This window comes from Alosa alosa, chromosome 1 (assembly GCF_017589495.1).
Source record: "Alosa alosa isolate M-15738 ecotype Scorff River chromosome 1, AALO_Geno_1.1, whole genome shotgun sequence".
In the NCBI taxonomy this organism is placed as follows: domain Eukaryota; kingdom Metazoa; phylum Chordata; class Actinopteri; order Clupeiformes; family Clupeidae; genus Alosa; species Alosa alosa.
In genome coordinates, this window is record NC_063189.1 from 45,901,048 (window position 1) to 45,920,758 (window position 19,711).

General features: G+C 40.4%; 2 protein-coding genes across 3 annotated transcripts; both read right to left on the reverse strand.

Annotated features, from left to right (window-relative positions):
* Positions 1–692: 692 nt before the first annotated feature.
* On the reverse strand, positions 693–4,452 carry LOC125303215 (RING finger protein 11). The gene is made up of 3 exons (XM_048256818.1): positions 3,837–4,452; positions 3,033–3,202; positions 693–2,899 (listed from the first exon to the last, which is right to left on the reverse strand). The coding sequence occupies exons 1-3, from the start codon at positions 3,957–3,959 to the stop codon at positions 2,728–2,730; spliced, it is 465 nt and encodes a 154-aa protein (XP_048112775.1). The 5' UTR covers positions 3,960–4,452; the 3' UTR covers positions 693–2,727.
* Positions 4,453–4,760: 308 nt separating this feature from the next.
* si:ch73-140j24.4 lies at positions 4,761–18,865 on the reverse strand. 2 transcript variants are annotated; one of them, XM_048261100.1, is made up of 9 exons: positions 17,192–18,865; positions 16,404–16,473; positions 11,935–12,096; positions 11,404–11,601; positions 9,712–9,960; positions 9,490–9,582; positions 8,233–8,359; positions 8,084–8,128; positions 4,761–7,814 (listed from the first exon to the last, which is right to left on the reverse strand). In XM_048261100.1, the coding sequence occupies exons 1-9, from the start codon at positions 17,245–17,247 to the stop codon at positions 5,317–5,319; spliced, it is 3,498 nt and encodes a 1,165-aa protein (XP_048117057.1). In that variant the 5' UTR covers positions 17,248–18,865; the 3' UTR covers positions 4,761–5,316. The 2 variants fall into 2 exon arrangements, with proteins under 2 accessions (XP_048117057.1, XP_048117049.1); XM_048261092.1 differs by having other exon boundaries at positions 11,389–11,601.
* Positions 18,866–19,711: the final 846 nt, after the last annotated feature.

Sequence of the window (19,711 nt, forward strand, 5' to 3'; positions counted from 1 at the left end):
ATCAGTATTTCAACTTCTTTGCATAGTCTACAGGAGAAAAGGCATGGAGCAACCTGTGGAAGTTCTCAGGAGGTCAGAAATCTACATTTCCAGGAAATGCCCAGCAAGGCACCTGGCTTTCACAACACCACAGGGCTAATACGCTGTTCCATGAGAGTGCTTAAACACTGAAGCATGTAGGTTACTCCATGTCTGTGTGTGAAGCAATAGGTGGATTTGCTACAGCATTACCATTCTTTGCCACAGGAACACAACAAATACCAAAATGGATAAGACTTTGGGAACACAAAGATGCATTGTAGCCTACATTTAATCACAGTGGGATTGGATTTTGGGATTTTAGAGAAAAAAAAAAAAAAACTTTGTTGTTTAAAAAATGATGATAAAGTACTTTAACGTAAAGCACCCATTGTAAAAATACTTCCCTAACCCATTTAATGACCATCAACAACCAGTGTAGAATCCATTAGGGGTGCAAGACTCTTGAATTATGCACACAAGTCTGTAAATTGAAAAGTTTTCAAAAAGTTTTCTGAACATTAAAAAAAGACAGATTGACAATTTATCTGATATAGTAAAATTACCCCAAAACACAAATTTCCACAACACACACACACACACATTTGGTTGTGAAACTTAATTTTCAAGTATTACGGTCATCTATACAAGCAATAACATCACTTGCCACTATAGCATGTTCATATCATCTTTAATGTGATCTTTATTACATGGTTACTGAATGGGCAGAGTTGAAGTGTCAATGGTCAAAGCTTGGCTAACTATAAAGACAAAAGAAATCCTATACTACTCTTCTGGAAAATAAAAGAAAACAAATATATTGACTAAAGAGACATTAAATATAAATAAAATAAATTGGTCAACCGATAAAGCTACAAACGCCCCTACAAATGTTAGTCTGGCTAACACAAGCTGTCAACCACAATAATGTAGACAAGGAGAAAGTGTAAAATCACTTGTCAGTAAATTATTAAAATTGACATAGAAGAGCTGATTGAGAGCGAGATCTTACATCTACTACTACTAATAATAATAATAATAAAAAAAATATTTTATCTTCAACTTCTCTGTTTTTCATCTGTGGCTGCCTATGTTGTCAGTTAACCCAAACATAATAAACAACACTGTAGCATTACAGCCATACCACCTCTTCAGCTCGACCTGCGAGCAATTCTACAATAATCCAAAATGTTAATTTCAACATCCTGAATGCAGAAATATCTAGTTTTTGTTTTTGTTGTTGTCACACTGTCAATCACAAGTTTTCATACACTGTATATTTCACCTAAGGTATTGTTCATATCATGATGATAATATTCTAAACTGACAGCAAGGGTGTATGAATCTCATTGGTTTACTTTTTCAAATGTACTGCTACTGTACACAAAAGAATGGGACTGTACACTGCTATGATATATAGGGTGACCAACACATTTGGATATAATGCAAAAAAAAAAAAAAAAAAACATTTAGGAACTGACATTAAATAAACTGACACTTCAATAAAAGGCCTTCAGTAGTGTAGTGTATGATGATGTGACCCAAATAGATTGTTTACTGTAACACTTCAGCATCTGAAATGTACACCAATAGTATGTCACATAAATACTGATCAACAATAGCATTAATAGAATTATTTACAGTGACCTATGTGACAAAAATAAGATTAGTGCAAGGTTAAGGTTATACTGTACATAAATATATGATTCCCATTACTAACCTATGTAAAGTGCAATTTTCTAGGTTCTATATATATATATATATATATATATATATATATATATATATATATATTTATGTTTTGTATGTGCAAGCAATCCTACTGTACTTGCAAACCGGTGGCTACTTGTTCCTGATCCCCATGCGCAAATGAGCCCTTTACATTGGCTGAATGAGAGTGACTCGACTCCTCCAGTTGTGGACAAAGTACTACACAGTTCTGAAGACTAGAAGAGTTAAGACATGAAATGATGCCTGAAAAACTGGGCAACTCAAATAGAAATGAAGTTTTCTTTTTGTCTCAATAGAACATTGCATGTTTGCTTGAAAAGTACGGCAGGCACGACTCACTTGACTGCCTTTCTCTGCACTGCTAGCTCAGAGGAGATAAGACAGTCAACATCTTTCTGGAAGAAAGAAATATGGATTGGTCTTTCTAGGCATGAAACCTGCTCTTGGACTAAAATTTGGTTTTCAACCAAGAATTCAAAATTCCTTTTGGTCCTAGGCTCAGAAAAAAAAACAAAAAAAAAACATTTCGGCAAGTCGTTGATCTAGACCTTCACTTTGAAAACTGATTTTAACTTGACAAATCCTTTTTTTTTAAGATAGTAAAACAAAACAAAATAAAATATATATAATGCTAAGAGCTAAAGACAAATGATCCTCAATGTTTATGCAAACCACAAGACTGCACGCCAGCTGGCCACACAACACAGCATGTACGCAGGGAAACCATTGACCAAAACCTAACCACAGTTTACAGCCCCAAAGCATACCGAGCCATTTCCAATGCAGCAACACAGGCTGCTGCGTGAAATGGGGTCTTTTTACCCCCCCCCCACCCCCCAACACACCCTATCTTCATTGATGTGTCCCCACCACACACTGGCCAATAGGGTTTGAAGTCTGGGTCAAATTGAGACTAAGAGCTTTGAAGGAGGGCGTAAGAGCAAGAAGAAGAAGTAGGGAGAGTGGTCCACTCCACGGTCAGTTGGTCTCGTACGTGGAGAGAAGAGCAGCGTCCACTGGCTCCATGCATGAAGGGCAGGTGAAAGAGCGCATCAGCCAATCATCTATGCAGTCCATGTGATAAATGTGCATGCATGGCAAGAATCGGATTGGGTCTCCATATACAAAGTCCATCATGCAGATCACACACCTGCAAAAGAGTAATCAGGTATTACACTGTAGCTTTACTATAATCAAACTATAAAGGCCTTGTATATAAAACTTTGTTGCGCGCACCACATTGGTCACTGCTCAAACCTTTATCTGCTACAGCTTGTACTTACTCTCTAATTTTCTTCTCTGAGCCGTCCTGACCCCCATCATAGACCCCCCGGGGCAGATGTTGGATGAGGCCTATGCGCTGAGCGATTCGGATCTGCTCCTCTTCAGTGAGCTGAGTGGCTAGGCATGTTTGACTGGGTGTGGGGTGGTAAACAGGCATGTGGGCCTGCTCCTGCAAGATAGGGACAACTGACTTAAGAAGTGTCTGCTTTGCCAAACATGACCACATAAGTAGATATGGTAGGGTAGGTATTGTAACTTCTATTACACATTTCCCCTAAGTTATCTTATTTTTCAACTTCATCAACACATCTGACACATTCAATTTTGGGGAGAGGCTGTCAACATTTCTAACACAGGCCATAAATAATTCGTGCTAACCTGCATCACTCATACCTATATAGTTGAGTAAACATCACAATCTAGAGCAGTGTCTGAACTTCTACAGATAGACTGTTACTTAGCCAGCGTCTATCCAGGTCAGTAACCTTACGTTAGCTAGAGATAGCTGTTTTAACTTTAACTCTATAAGTCCTGACCAAGTTTTGTGTTCTCAACGGTTTTTTTTTAAACGCCTTGTGTTATATTAAACATACATCTACAAAGATTCGTCCATTACATTAGACATCACATAACACAGATCAATCAATACACAAAGAATAAAAGGCTTTGCACATATGCGGAAATGACCCGACTATAAATAGCTAGCTGGTTGGCAGAAATGCTAACCTGCCTAAATAACAAGCCAAGACTGTTCCGTCGTTGTAATTGCGATGTTATTGCTAACATTAACATAAAACACTTACCTCATAAGGTGGAGGTGGCTCTAAATCCGGGTCTGTGCCATCACCATAACTAGCTCTGTCAGACTGCGATTCATGTAACAACGAAATATCGTCTGATGTAGGGGATTTCAGACAATTGCCCATGACCACTCCAAGCCCTTTCCCTCTTCCAGCTAGCTAGCAAATCTTAGCGATCGTAAATTCCTCTATCACGGTCTGATTACAACTATTTCCGTGACAAATTAAACAAACAGAGTCAAATCACTGGTTTAACTCTTGAACTCGCTAATTCATTTTGGGTAAATTAGTCACTCAAGTTTACTGTCTCGGATTATCAATATGGATCATTCCGAAACAAAGGACCTGCCTATTCAGATGTTTAGACTGAAAACTAGCTTCTAGCTAGCTACCTAGCCAACTAACGTTAAAATTATTTTCTTGATTAGACAGTGATCTACATTCATTTACCGAAAACGATTCTAATCCTACTACTAGTATTCGTTTTGATTACACAACATATTGGACGCCCCGTTTCTAAATATATCACGCTGAATATTTAGAGGATAAATTTCACTGCTAGCAAACACTTCTCTTCCGTAGCAGGCGTCACAGCTTGAGTGTTGTTTTCCTACGTCAGAGAAAGGTGGTTCCAAAAGCAAGCTCGCTCTGAGTGGATGGTTTGAGTCTAACGTCACACATTAAAAACGAACACGTGGAACACCAAATACATCTCACGCTATTCTATGCTCTTTGCACAGGTCTGGGTCCTTTCTTTTAGGGTACTGTTGGTAGGTTGCATGGGACTGGCATCCATCTTCAATTAAACTGGCCGATTATTAGATATGAGATTATTACTAGGCCTATTTTCCGGAGCCAGATCAGATAGTGGTGCATGTGTGATGGCATGGATAGCCTTCATTTTAGTAAAGCTGCAAGGACAACACATTTTGAATGAAACACAATTTATTTTGTTTACAACCAACTTAATCTCGATGGTAAAACTATTATTATTATTATTATTATTATTATTATTATTATTAATCATATTATTATTATTTACTAGGCTACTTACTTACATTTTATTACCAATCCCTACATTAATGTGTGGAGTGGGCTATATACAATTAAACAAAATGTACAGTATTAACAGTGTGGATACTGTGGACAGGAAGAGCAAAACAATGACACAGGCGTGGTGGCACAGAAGTCAGGCCCTTAGTAATGCTACTAGACAATAGTTTAGGCCAAATCAAGAATTAAGCAGATATAAGAAAAAAACAATCACAGCTACGGCTATGAAATCTATTGCTGCTCCAATGGAATGCACAACACTGTTCTTTTCACAATATTATTAACTATTCAATTTAAAGTTTAATAGTGTTAATCATTCAAAGGTTTGTATAGGCTAAGCACTGTCTGTTTCATTATCTTCCTGTCAAAATGAGTTTCAGCATTTAACATCCAGCTTAATCACTTTGAGACCAACAGGCCCACAATTCACCTATCTTAGGTTAGGAATTTCAGAGGCTCCGGAGTTAACTGCAACACTGCCATTGATGTCATAACCTGAAATTAATCCGAACTCACATTTGATGGTGTCAGGACTTTCTTCTGGACTATGGTTGTCACATACAATTGTGTTGCTGTTTTCAAAATCCCAGGGATAAAACCTGGCTGCGTTCAGCTCAGGGCCAAACAACATTTCCGCAATGCTGTCAGGCACAGAACTATGGCGACTTGAACGTGCCACTTTGTTCAGCTCTGAACAGCAGCCATCTTGCTCTGAGAAGTCAGAGCAGGTGGTCGTTCTCTCTCTAGTGTCCTCTGGGTTCTGATCATTTAGCCTACTCGTTTCAGACTCTGAGAGGCTCCAACCAGTTGTCTCACTGGACTCTGAATCAAAAGGGTGACCTCGCACAGAGTCATCAGAACTAGTTCCAGTAGGTGTGTATTCACATCTTTCTACTTGTTCAAAACTATGGCTCCTGTCACTGGTGGTGAACATGCTGGGCTCCAAGCCCCAGGAGGAGAACTGGCTTGGCCCATTAGATGCAGTTTCAAAGAATGCAGATTGAGAACAATGGTTGCTTTCGCTACCTACATCACACATCTCTGCATCACTAGGCTCAGGGCTGAAGGGATCAAACTGCATTAGTTCTGGTGGCCGCAAGTCACAGTTTACTGTATTGCTGGTTTTATAACAGCCACTATCATACTCTCTCAGATGGTAGCCACCAGAGTCAGCCTTCGGTTCTGGACTGAGAGAGTTCAGACCCCTAAATTCAGATGGTCCCGAGTTCATCAATAGCTTGCAGTTGTGGGAGACAAAGTCCTCAGATTTACTATTAAAGTTGTCACAGTGTGTTACAGCACTGATGTCTGGAATGTGAGAATTCTTTTGAGCTGGACTGGAAAAATCATCACTGCCCAGGGAACTGGAGGCCTTTGTGTCCCATAGCTCACCGCCACTCGAGTCACAACTAGCTCTGTCATTGGGTTCTGAGCTAAAAGATTCATAATCTGTGTGTTTTGAACCTACTGGATCAGACCTGGAAATATTGTTAAGACCAAGATGACATGGGTCTAGATTTATTACCTGCTGACAGTTAGCATTCATACTTATCAGGTCAGCTGCGTCTGGACTAAAAGGATCACCTGCTTTTAAGTCAAAGCTCTCAATGGGAACTAAAATATTGCATTCCCCATCATCCAACCCAACAAAGTTAAAGTGGACAGCTTCATTTTGTTCTGGACTAAATGGGTCAGGATACCGATACTGAGTTTCACTGACTTCCTGCTTGCTTGAACCGGTGAGGTCAGGACTATCATGATTATTCTGATTCATTCCAGTTCCATCTATGTCATCATCTTTGCCATTATTGAGTTGAGGACTGAGGGGACTATGTTCCACAAATTCATAATCACAAGAACTGTTATCAGCTGGAGAATTTACAGAGGCGCAGTCGCTGAATCCGGAGCCCTCCCTGCTAGCTCTCAATGTGTCAGGATCAGCAGCAATAGGGTAGTGATGGCAAAGTTCAAAGACACAACCATCACAGTTTGTGGTGTTATTGAGGTTACGAGAAGTACCTTCTTGATCACTAAATTTTGGAGCAACAGATGAAACCCTGATCCTCTGACTGGATTCCACATTCAAATGGTTTTCATCACAGACATCAGAGTCTTCAAACTGATACCCATTTATGTCATTTCCATAGCAAAAGGGCTCAGAACAGCTTGATGTGGCCTCTGAGGTCTCAATGCATAGTGCCATACTTGCTTCACAGCTAAAGTGTCTACGAACCTGAACCTTGGACTTTGCTAGGCTGTACATCCCTGTGTCCATCAGTGGAGAGCCACTGCGCTCAGAGCCATCGGGGTCACATCGATGGACTTCACTGCCCTGTGGGCGTGAGAGGACATACTCCATGGGTCCGCACTGTTCCTCATCAATACCATCAACGTTCAGGGGGCAGGAATTGTTTAATTCAAGACCCTCTGATTTCCGTTCTTGTTCGCCAGAGAGAGCAATACTTAAAAGGGGAGGATCCCTAAGCTCAATGGGGCCAGGGTTCTCAGTGACACTTGACTCATGAAGTGTTATGTAAGTGTTCTGATCAGCTAGGTCAACTGGGGAATAATTTGTGTGACTAGATTCAGAGCAGATGGACATGCTTATTTCAAAGCCATCACATTCTCCCCTGGTTTCAAGAGCATTAGAATCAGGGTTTGTAGCAGTGCTGTCAAATTGGTCTCCAGCCTGGGACCTATCTCCAATGTGCCCTATTTCATTGAAGGAACAAGATTCAGCAACGAAACACTCTTTATCATCCATATTGTTAGTACTTTCAGGCACACAAAGTTCAGGCTCAGATTCACGTTGGTCAAGATGGTCATCAGGTGGGTACTGTTCTTCTCCTTCAAACTGGCTGAAGAGATTATCAGATGCAAATGGATCAGTGCCTTTGAAAGGATCACTAAAAAATCCATCGGTAGAATCTGTGGAGAACATTTCACATGATTAAATTAAATGTTTTGGGTCTTTTATCACCAAATGGTGTTATCAATTTGCAGATTCTTTAGAGAGATGTGCAACCCAGCTGACCACTATGCTTTGGACACACACATCGCCCTGACCTTGTCATTCATACCGATGTTGGCAAAGCAAATGGCAAAGCATTATTTTCATTTGTACACACACGTTTCATGCCTGAGGCCCCACAGCAAAATCATTTCCAAAATTAAACAACAAATTAGATTATACTCACCAGCAACCTCCACTTTTGGAAACAAGTCATCTCTGAACATGTCATCTGTTGGAAATAAATGTGTTAAATATGTGAAAACATAGTGTGTTTATGTGTTTGTTGTTTTGACTACTTCAAAATGAGTACTACTCTAAAACAGTATTACTCACTGTCAGTGAAGGGGTCTGGATGATAAAAGTCAAACTGCCCAAGCGTGGTGCGACTGCTAGTTTGGGTCATGAGGGACTGAATGGTTGATGCCTCTTCCTCATCCTCCTCTAAGTCAGGAGAGTCGATCTGCCAAATGAGAAATACCAAGACTGGCTCACCATTGAGGGTAACATATACATGCAGCCATATCATAATGGGATATTTTTTACCCACAACCCTGTCTTACTTGCAGTTGCATATTATAGTGTAAGGCCAGCCTTTTTGCATTCCTAAATCAGTGGAAGGTTTCCATATTGACAAAAGTGTTTGTAATCACAGTACCCCTGTCGATACCTACATACAATGAACTGGAAAGTCACTGTTTTCAGCTATAGTCACCCTACTGAAGGCCTAACTCAGTCCTGGGCCTCTCCTGGACCACAGGAAAATACCTGAACTCTAACTGTATTTGTCAAAGGAGAAATGATAATCTGCTCGTGTTTGGTATCATGTTAGAAGTCTCCATGCGGGAAATACAACATTGTCAGTTTCTGTAATCTGGGATATTGCATGCCCTCTCTGATGAGATGTGCCCTCACCCTGTACTCTCAGATAAGATAGAGTCCCTGGTGATTCAGGGGTTTCCAGTAGAATGGCGTCTATATGTTAATATGTTAAGTTGTTTTAGATGTAAGATAAGAACACAGATTCTTCTGTCTTTTCTGTGGCTCTTCTGTTCTGCTCTCCTTGTCTTGGGCTGGCTAGGCGTTTCTCAGCCCTTGCTCTATGCCCCCCCTCTCTCTCTCCTTTCTTTGGAGTTTGTTTTATTTTTCTTAATATTTTATGTAGGACCTACTGTTTTATCTGATGTACTGTATTTAACATCTAACTTGTTTTATAATTTGTTAAGTTTATGTTTTTATTTTTTATGTTTTGTTATTTGGTTAAGCTTACTTTGTTTAACTGGCATCCAACTTGTTATGGTATATATGCCTATCTGAATTTTACCTCAAATTCAATTGAAGTGATATTGCTTTACATTTAAGTTTATGGATATTGGTTAATAAATCATCATTCTACCACCATTTATATATCTCCCATTGTATGCCATGCCATTACTCTGCTACTACTTGGTAATTATTAACCAAAAATGTCTAAGATGGGTGAATAGAGGCCAGGTAAAATCAATACAGGAGTTTATCAATAATTCCCATTCCTGTATTATGTAACATAATATATCTGATTTACATTAAATGTTTGTTCTAAAATTGGCAAACCTGTGGTGTGATAGACCTGGGTGACGACCCTTCCTCTTCCTCTTTCACCTCAGTGAGTGTGATTTCAGTGAATGAAGAGGATCCGCTGCTTTTCTGTCAGAAGGGCCAGAGATGCGGAGGTGGAGATAAGAAAGGGGTCAGCCAGCTAGTGGCAGAACACCCGACAGAGAGATCACATGCACACATGCGCAGTGTGTGAGTGCGGTATGTGTGTGCTCATACCAGGTTGTCTGCAGGATTGGGCCTGTCTGGCTCTTCCTCCCTGGTGCTCTCGCCGCACAGCTCCTCATCATCTGCGATGTGCAGCTGCAGGTCCTGTTCACTCAGCTCCCCCTCGTCCCCCTGGCTCCCCTCCTCGGGGCCGTCCTCTGTGTGGATCTCTTCTCCTCCCTGCTGGTGGCTGATGCCTATGGCAACAGGTCCCTCAACGGCAATTAGCTCGGCTATGAGCTCACCAAGTCTTTGTTGAGCCTGGTCAAAAGACACAACACCTGTTATGTGATGGCAAAAGGGGATAAGATTGGATGACTTTGTCTGTGATACTTGTTGTCAGAGTACTCTGAATACGGTGAGAAATATGACTCGTGACTGTGTTTACATTCATTACATTTGATATATGGCCATTCCAAATCATGCCCCCTTTTTTTCTGAAGTCTGATAGATGATCATGAAAACACCAGCTGAAGAGGTGTGGTGACTATCCCTGAAGTAAGCTCACATGCAGAGATGACACACAGTGTTACAGACGTACACTCACTTTGTCCAGTGAAAACACAGTTAATCCTGGCAGGGTATCACTTGTACAACTTTGAGACGGAGAGAAGATGCACATGACCGTTGAGGAACTTACACCTCTGGAACATGCAGGTTTTCACATGCCCTCATCTCATTATGCTATCCTTATGCTTCTTGTAGTTTGTAACACTAATATACATTTAGCACATGTAAAACATTCCATTTCACACCTAAATAATGAGCAACACTAAGACCATGCCATGCATGATTATGCATGGTATGCATGGTAAACTAAATATTAGATGTAGAATCTTTATTTTTAGCTTGTCTCTACAAAAGTGGCAAGTTAATGCTTGTCTCACTAGTAAAAACAACTATATTAAATATAGTTTATTAAATATACTTTGCAACATTTGCAAAGTATCCAAATATCCTGGTCCTGAAGCACTCTGCCACTAAAATGGCCACAACCAAAACCATTATTACAGAGCAGTGGCATATCCTGAACTAGAAGAGGGAGCATCATTATTTAACTATTTTGACTATTTGAACAATAGTCAAAATAATCTCAAAGGTGATGTGGGAGGGATTTTGCTACTCATATCTGCTAGCTAGCATAGCATAGCACCCAAAGCATGAAATTGTACTTTGCGTGTATTGTACTTGGCTGTTGCTTAGCTGTCTGTTGCACATGGGAAGATCGGAAAGCTGCAGTGGTATACATCTGTGAGCACATTCTGCAACCTGGAATGGAAACTCTTAGGTCTGAAATGAGGTCAATCACTCATAAAGCTACTGCAACCCATTACTGCATGTGCTAAATATTTTACATATGCTGCAAACTTCTATTTAAAAAAAAAAAAAATTGTACATCTGTTTCTGTACATCTCCATGCTTAGAAACTGTCTTAAGCGATAAACAGTTGATTCCTATGAAGATGGCACTTTGGTTCCTTACTTGCCCAGAGCAGCAAGTAAGTTCTGGTATGTAAGACACAGTTGCTGATAGCCAATGAGCAGCCATCCAATGAGCTTGGGCCACACGTTCACCTTAGACCATCACGTTGCTCGCTCCATAGGCAGCCAGAAGGTGACTAGGACAAGCAGCCATTTCAAGCGTGGTCAGACAGTGGGAAGACAAAGCTTAGAACAAGGGGGACCTCACCAAAGACACACCAACCCGTGAAATCTCGGCATACGATTGGCTAATGGAGTTCTGCAGAGGGCTGATGCGGACCCTGGCGCCCTCCACCTTGCGCTCCGCCTGGGTGATGTCCTCCTGCAGGCGCTGTAGCTCCCCCTGGGCACGGGACAGCTCTTCCTCGTACTCATGCACGCTCTGCTCCAACTCCTCCTGCTCCTCCTGTAAGGAAAGCAGCTGCAAAAACAATTAAGTATGTCAGTAATCTGCGACAAATACTGTAGCCCTAGGTTGTGTCAGTCCTTGAAAACATGTTCTAAAGCAAAGAGAAACAATCTGTGTATTTCTTCCCAAGCAAAGCCACTCATTTTATGTGTTTGAACAGAACTGAGGAAAGTAAAATAATGGTATTCAAAATCACATCTATGGCAAGCAGAGCAAATTTGAACTTTACTGTCATTAGTACTGCTGCTGCTGCTGCTACTACCAATGATAATGATAATAATATAAATAGATGAATAATCTCTAATTATGTTGAAGGTTCATGAGAATATTGTCACTGAGGCTCACCAACTGTCTCTCTTCTTTGCGCTGCTGCTGGATCAGCTCGATCTGCTTCTTCAGCTCTGTCCTCTGCTTTGCCAGCTTCTCCAGTTCCTCTTGAGTCTCATGGCGCTGCTCATGCTCCTCCTTCAAGCCAAGCTCCTCACAAGCCATTTCTTCGTGAAGCTCCTGGTGGTCAGATTAGGACACACATAGAGAGGGTGGGGGTTCATAAGAGACCTTATGAATAATAATTCTGATGTACTGTATAGCAGTACAAAATATGACCGCAGCTCAATTCTCTCTGCGAATATAATTCACGGTTGTTAATTTGTCTCCATCTCCTACAGAGCCTGACCGACACGGGCTTTTGAAGGCCGATACCGATTTCCATGTTTGAGTTTTTCAAAAACCGATGACCGATATTTATCGGCCGATAGTCATTTTTAACAAAGACAATGTAAAAATGTTCTCCCATAACAAGGTTCTGATTAAGGTGGGGCATTATGTATTTGAATAGGCCTAACTATCTTTGTTTCTATCTATCCATCTTTATTTGGGGCCGTGGCCTACTGGGGGGCAGCCGTGGCCTACTGGTTAGCGCTTCGGACTTGTAACCGGAGGGTTGCCGACCAGTAGGCATGGCTGAAGTGCCCTTGAGCAAGGCACCTAACCCTTCACTGCTCCCCGAGCGCAGCTGTTGATGCAGGCAGCTCACTGCCCTGGGATTAGTGTGTGCTTCACCTCACTGTGTGTTCACTGTGGTGCTGAGTGTGTTTCACTAATTCACGGATTGGGATAAATGCAGAGACCAAATTTCCCCTCACGGGATCAAAAGAGTATATATACTTATATTCTATCTAGTTTCCTAATGAAAGGCTCTTCATATAGGCCTACAGTAATCTATTTTTTTAAGAAATAAAAGTGTCAGGTCTTTGTTTTTAGTAGGGCGGCTAAGAGTGTTTTTTCAGTGGAATCGTACAAATAGTGAAGCATCAAATTTGGCACATTTGTTCTCTAGGGCATACTAAAACAATTTGTCCAATTGGCTAATGGAAAATCCAAGATGGCGGCCATATTTCAAGATGGTTGCCAAAAATGTTCATTTTTCTCATTGAAATGCACGTACTGGCTCAATTTCACCAACGGTAACAGACAGGGGAGGGTCCAAGGATTCCAATAGTACCTCATTTTTGAAAATCGGGCATACGAGTCAAAAGTTAGGCTACATGCATTAACACAATATCCAAAAAAGCCCCACACACACACACATATGCACACATGTATGCACACACCTTTACACAGACACACACATACATCCCAGGCTTGTGCAAAATTCCAGAATTGAATTGAAACTGGCTCTTAAATTCCAATTCAATTCTTGAATTTAACTTGAATTGCATTTCAATTGAGGTAGCAAACAGGAAGCAGAATTCGAATTGTGCACAACCCTGATACACACACACACACACACGCTTTGCATAAGCATCAGCACTGTAAAATCATGACTAAATGCAAATGTACATTTTTGAATGATTTTAATTTCTGATTACACTACATGAACTTGCATACGGTATACTGTATGGTATCGCAGGGGCCAAAATGTGTCATTTTTTTTACTATGTAGTTTTACAGTAATAGACTAAATGTTTGGGATAAAAAAGCTGATTTGCAAAGTGCTTCCATGCTCCCTTAAGAAGGGTATTTTGAGTATTGTCAAAACACAAAAATACAGTATTTTATTTTGATACATATATGGTTACTGTATTTTGTAGTTAGCTTATTTGGATACATTTAAAATGAGGGTATTAGGTATTTTATTTTGAAATACATCCTGATATATTTTTGCCCATCCCTAGTTATTGTTCTTGGTGTGAACGGCTCTTAAGAGCCAAAATAGGGGCGCTTTCCTACCTAATTTGTTTCGAATCACAGGCTGAATCAATACTCTCCATTGTGCCTGGATTTGTTTTTTGTTTGTGTTCACATGGCAGCATTTAATTCGTAAACAAATTATATAACAAACCCACGTGAGATAAAACATTTTTGTCTACAAACAACCTCACGCGTGATTTAATTGTTCCATGATTAGTCCATGATTATTTCACTGTTGAAGACACTATCCCGAACACTTCACCCCACATTTAACTTATTATAAGAGCTCCACATGCGTGTGTATGTGTGTGTGTGTGTGTGTGTGTGTGTGTGGTGTGGGTTTGTGTGCGTGTGTGCGTACGTCCTAATGTGTGGGTCTACAAAAATGTAAGTACACTGGGTCGATTGCTTTCTCACTGCAAAGAAACCACTCTAGAGTTCGTTTGGAACCGAGCCGAGACCACCTCCTCCAATCAAACAGATCTTTGAGGGAAACACTCCACGTTCTGATTCAAAGAGCCAGGTGTGAAAACGTACTAAAATAGAGATTTTACCAGGACAAACACATTTATGATGAGTGTGTGTGTATGTGTGTATATGGGAGTGTGTGTGTACATGTGGTAACGTATGTATGTGAGTCAAGGTGATTTTCTGTGTGTGTGTATGTGTTTGAGTGTGTGTGAGTTTGTACATGTAAATTTGTGCAAGTGCATTGTGTTTGTGAGTGTATGTCTGTGTTTGTGTATGTGTATGTGTATGTATGTGTGTGTTTGTCTGTGTGAAGGTGTGTGCATATACTGTATGTGTGTGCATGTGTGTGTGTGGGTGTGTGTGTGTGTGTGTGTGTGTGTGTGTGGGGGGGTATACGTGTGTGATTCCAAACAAATGTATGTGTGAGTGAAAGAAAAAAAAGGTGGCTGCAATGCCCCCAAACAGGAAGTGAGGTCATATCTCAGCAACACTTTCATGTATCAAAGCCAAACTATGTGGACATTTCATGTCAGTGGGTGGCAGTAGGCAGTAGTGCAATAATGACCTTGTTAATTAAGCGTTGTGCACGAGAAGTAGAGAAATAGATATTAGAAAGTTAGATACCGCATTGGGCTCCAGAACATAGCCAACGTAATAGCGCTGCCATCATGGTGGGGGCAACAATCACTAGGTGTCTGATTGGAAATCAAACAGGTGTCTCTGATTGTCGGCAAATGTTGCTCATAGACAGTAAGGCGTTTGCACCCAGCAATGTGACGGGTGCGTTCACGTATAGCCTATGCCACTTAATAGAACTTGACGGACAATCTGGTAGTTTTCTAATATCCATAGGGGGAAAGACGTGGGGGCCTAAAACAGCGATGGATAAATAGGCCTGCTTGAATAGGAAAAATGGAGACTCTGAACTGAACTGTAAACAAATGGAGAGACGAAATTGTCATTATTTTTTCTATATTAGGCTACAGTGTGTAATTCTGTTACATTTTGAAAACCTATTTAGCAAGCAGAAGTGTCCCAGCCCAATGTTTAGGATGCATCGTAGACAGGTAGCCTATCTATGCCCTGCTGTCGCATTAGCGTTGTGGCTAACTAACTTTGCTCCTGTCAGTATGGTCAGAAAAGAATAGGATGATAGTCAAAAGAGACAGTGCTGTTATCAATGTGCTCGGCAGGGGCGTAGCACAAGATCCTGGGCCCCTGCATAGGCAGTGCTGATGGGCTCCCATGCTCCTCAACCCAGGTTAAATAAAATATATTCCAGACTTTTCAAGGGCCCTCTCTCCCCAGTCCGACGCCCCTGGTGCTTGGTGTAACCACGTTTATGTTTCACAAACACACCAACAATCAGCTTACAATACTGAGTATAGAATGTCGGACATTGCCGATGTCCCTAACTGGTATTGCTCTAGACGTTGTTGTAGGAGCTTGAACCTTTTCATCGGTTTGAGATGAATTGGGTGTGTTAAATGAAAAATGTCCTACATTGTGTTGTAAAGAATTTTGTAAAAACCAAAAATGTCCTACATTGTGTTACGTTAATTTATTCTAACTTGACTGCTTACTATATAAGCACATTGGCAGAGAGTTTGCGGGGCTCCGCACTTAAACTGCTCTAACCGCTTGCTGCTTTGCACTTCGGGACCCACCTCCACCTGAACTCCTCCTCATTATGTGCCTGCTCTGTTCTGTATTCGGCTTTCCATGTTGGCTCATAGGGGGAGGGTGGTCTCAGAACAGAGCCATACTGCCAAATGTAACTTGTTGCAAATAGAAATACAATATTATACAATATTATTTTGAGTAAAGTGGTCCTGACTGTAAATGATTTCATGTCAGTTACAACTAATTCAATTCATGGTTCAACATGTGTTTGGTCCGCAAACTTGATTGCTCAACATTAGTCGGTTAATCCACAATAGACGGTAGAGGATGCACACTGAAGAGTTCATGCTGAAAAGCCTGCACTCTTGCCCAGGTTTCGATGCTAATTATGCTTTCAGAGAAACTCCAGAACATCTCCTTCTTCCTTCTTTTATTAAACTTTCAGTTTGTTTAGATTATAAATGCATGTGATCCAACATCTAAGCAATAAGCAATAAGCATTCTATAGCAATATAAAATCATAATACCTGGATTTCATTGCTTTGATGATTGGAAGTGCCATCCTTCTCCTTGTCCACCTTTTCCAGGGAGATGTCCCTGAACACCAGGATGAAAGGCATTATAAATACACAATCAGTATTAGCTAAAATCATTAAGGCTATTAGAATTTAATCTCTTTCTCTCGCTCTCTCTCTTTCTGTGTGTGCGTGTGTGTGTGTGTGTGTGTGTGTGTGTGCAAGGGTCCGCGTGTTTTTGTGTGTTGGTGCAGCTTCAACGGAGCATGTGCAAGGTGCCGCACTCAGTATGAGTCAGTCATTCACAGAAAAAGGGGTTCTGATAGGAGAAACATCCTATAGGCTACTCTTTCAGACCGTACACCTCAACAACAAAATTAATATGCATAAATACATAAACTAAAACTAGTCAACTTAATGGAAATAACCAATCTGGTCATGTTAGGACACAAATGGAGCCTACTTCAGGAGTTGCCCTAATATGCGTCTGGTCATGGTTGTCATGATTCGCATCCACCGTGTCCTGACTGACTTAAGTCGCTGCCACCTAAGATATAAATTATTGTAGGGCAAATCATTCACTAGATTTCAATAAATCTAGTTATTGTCACGTCCATACGTAGGCTAATGTCAAGATTATTTGTTTCGTGGCTTCACTCTGTTTGTTCACTCACTAAGGAGAAGCAGGAGGCATGTTCACGGCTAATCAGTGTTTTTCATCGGATCTGCGCTTATTCAATGTCAGAGAGGCCATTGAAACCTACAAAGTCGTTTCAAAATGGACTTAACGTGAGCATTACCTGTCGCCAGCCCGTTGCCGTGTCGGCCTAAGGCAATCCAGTATAAACCGCATCATCTTAGCGGTCCTTGATTTCACATCCCAGGTATTTCCATCCCATGTAGAATTCGAATTATTCCGGGCAATGAGGCAGAGTTGTTTTTGTGCAAAGAAGCGCCACTAATTACCTAGAATATTAAAACAACAAGTCCTTGCAGTAAAATCAAATATTTTAACACGTAAATGACAGACGTTTTGTAGCCTTTAAAGGTAAGAAGATGCAGAGCATCTTCTTGTATCCGGTCTCTCTCCTTGAAACAGCAGTGTTGCATTACACAGTTAAACCACTAGAGACAGTAGACTTTAGAGCATTCAAATAGCTAGAGGGACATAAAACAGACATTCTTGGAAATTCACACTATATGAAGGGGTTATTTGTGCTGATATGATATGGCTGGAAAATAGTCAAACTGTTTTAATGTGTATAATATGCACAACATTAGTAATGGCAAGACAATGAAATCAACTGTATTTTGTGATTTTTTTCTTGTCAAAAGATTTTGATCAGATGCACTTACAGTAGGGTGAAGGTAAATTGGGACATCAGGTAAAACTGGAAAAATATGGTTTTACATCTTGGGCTCTTTAAATATTAGAAGGCAATCACCAACAATGTTATTATATGGTAAGTGTCCTTTATTAGAAACAACAATTTTGATTGGTCTGAGTGAGATAACAAGGATAGGTGGGGTTACGATTAAAAAACAACAACATTGGACCCAAAACTTGCAAGAAAATCACCTGGCATGTTGATTTTGTGTTGATGGTGATAAGGGCACTGCAGCTAAAACTTTAATGATATAACACAAAACATGCTTGTATGATGTGATAAGTTATAAATTGTGTGTTAATTGTTAAAATATTGTAACAACACACTATAGGCTACTTTTTATGGGAAAGAATAGTGACTATCTAATGCAGATGATATCTGATGGGCCAAAACAATCAGCTGAAATGGGACATTTTCTATGTAAAATTGCCATGTTTATAAGCATGGGAGCCATAAAATAAAATAAAAATATGAAATTAAAAAGGTATCAATTGTGGATTTTACGTTTTTTTGTGATCTACCAAATTACCTGACGTCATCCCCATGTCTTCTTCTGTACACATCTGACAAAGGCAGAATAGTACATTTTCATATTGCATAATGCAGTCATCCATTGATAAAAACAATGGTTCTTTTTGACCCCAAACCCACTCAAGCATTGTGTCTTGCCCACCCAAACAAAGTTTTCATTTGTGTATCTGTGCAGCCTCAAACCCAGCTTGGATGTAGATGAGTTGGTTTTGAGTGTCATGGTAGTTAGCTGGTACATAGCTGTGCAGTATAGGCCTGTGTATGTGTGTTAGGTAAACACCCCAGCTGATGCTTTAAAGGAAAACTGTCCATTTTTCACATAGATACTGTTTCTCGAAGTCACTGAGTACTGTCGACAGGGAGAAAAAAAAAAAAAAAAAAAAACAATCAGTGTCAGTGCTATTTCGAGTTTACTGAATGCATTAGACAATATGGTAATATCACCATGGTTTCTGTATAGTTTTACATAAAGTACATATATTACATATTGTTTTTTTTCCGGCAAAGTCTAGGCTATCCAGATCTGCCATTATTTCAGCTATTAGTACTAGCATTGATTTTATTTTGATTTTTAAAGAATTCAAATATAAAAAGCGTATTATAAAAAAGCTTATATTTTGACATGTATCTCACCACAGCAAGCTCACAGCTCTACATGCATTTCATGTGTGTGTAGGGCAGACTGTCCTGAATCTGGCAATATCATTGCCACGGTGGAGGGATTCTCTGGGGCTGAGCAATTAACAGATGTGGTGTGCGCCTTACAGAAATAAATGCCTTTTTTTTTTTAGTGATTAAAAATGACCTTTCTGCGCTCCATATCTGGAACACGAACTGATCTGACCTGACTTGACCCGAGTTTACGTGTGTGCCTGTCTGCACTCATGATTCTCTACAACTTTTTACTGCGTTGCCATGAACAAATTAAAGGCAAAAAAGGTGTTTCTTTGTCGAACAAATTGGGATGCAATGTGAGCCTTGAATTGAATGCCATGCAGGAATTTGCTAGGATCTCAAAACCGGATTATGAACATTCTTTGCCATAGAGAAACACACAATAGCGTTGGATTATAACCATGCTTTGCCACAAAAACAGACAAAAACGTGAGGTAAGTCGAGCTATATGAAGTTATTATTTTGCTGTCACTTCGTCTGTTTTATAACCCAGAAGGATGTACTTGGTATCAAATGATAGCTCTGTGTCTCCTCTTTCATCTGACATGCGTGGCATATCTATCCGATCACAGGTCCGTGAGTAATTCAAACGAGAGTAATGGGTGTGCAGTTGGTTTTTGTACATGACGTTATTATTTTGCAGTCACTTCGTCTGTTTTCATAAGCCAGAAGGATCGACATACTTGGTACAAATGGATAGCCCTGTGTCTCCTCGGGTTGCGTTCA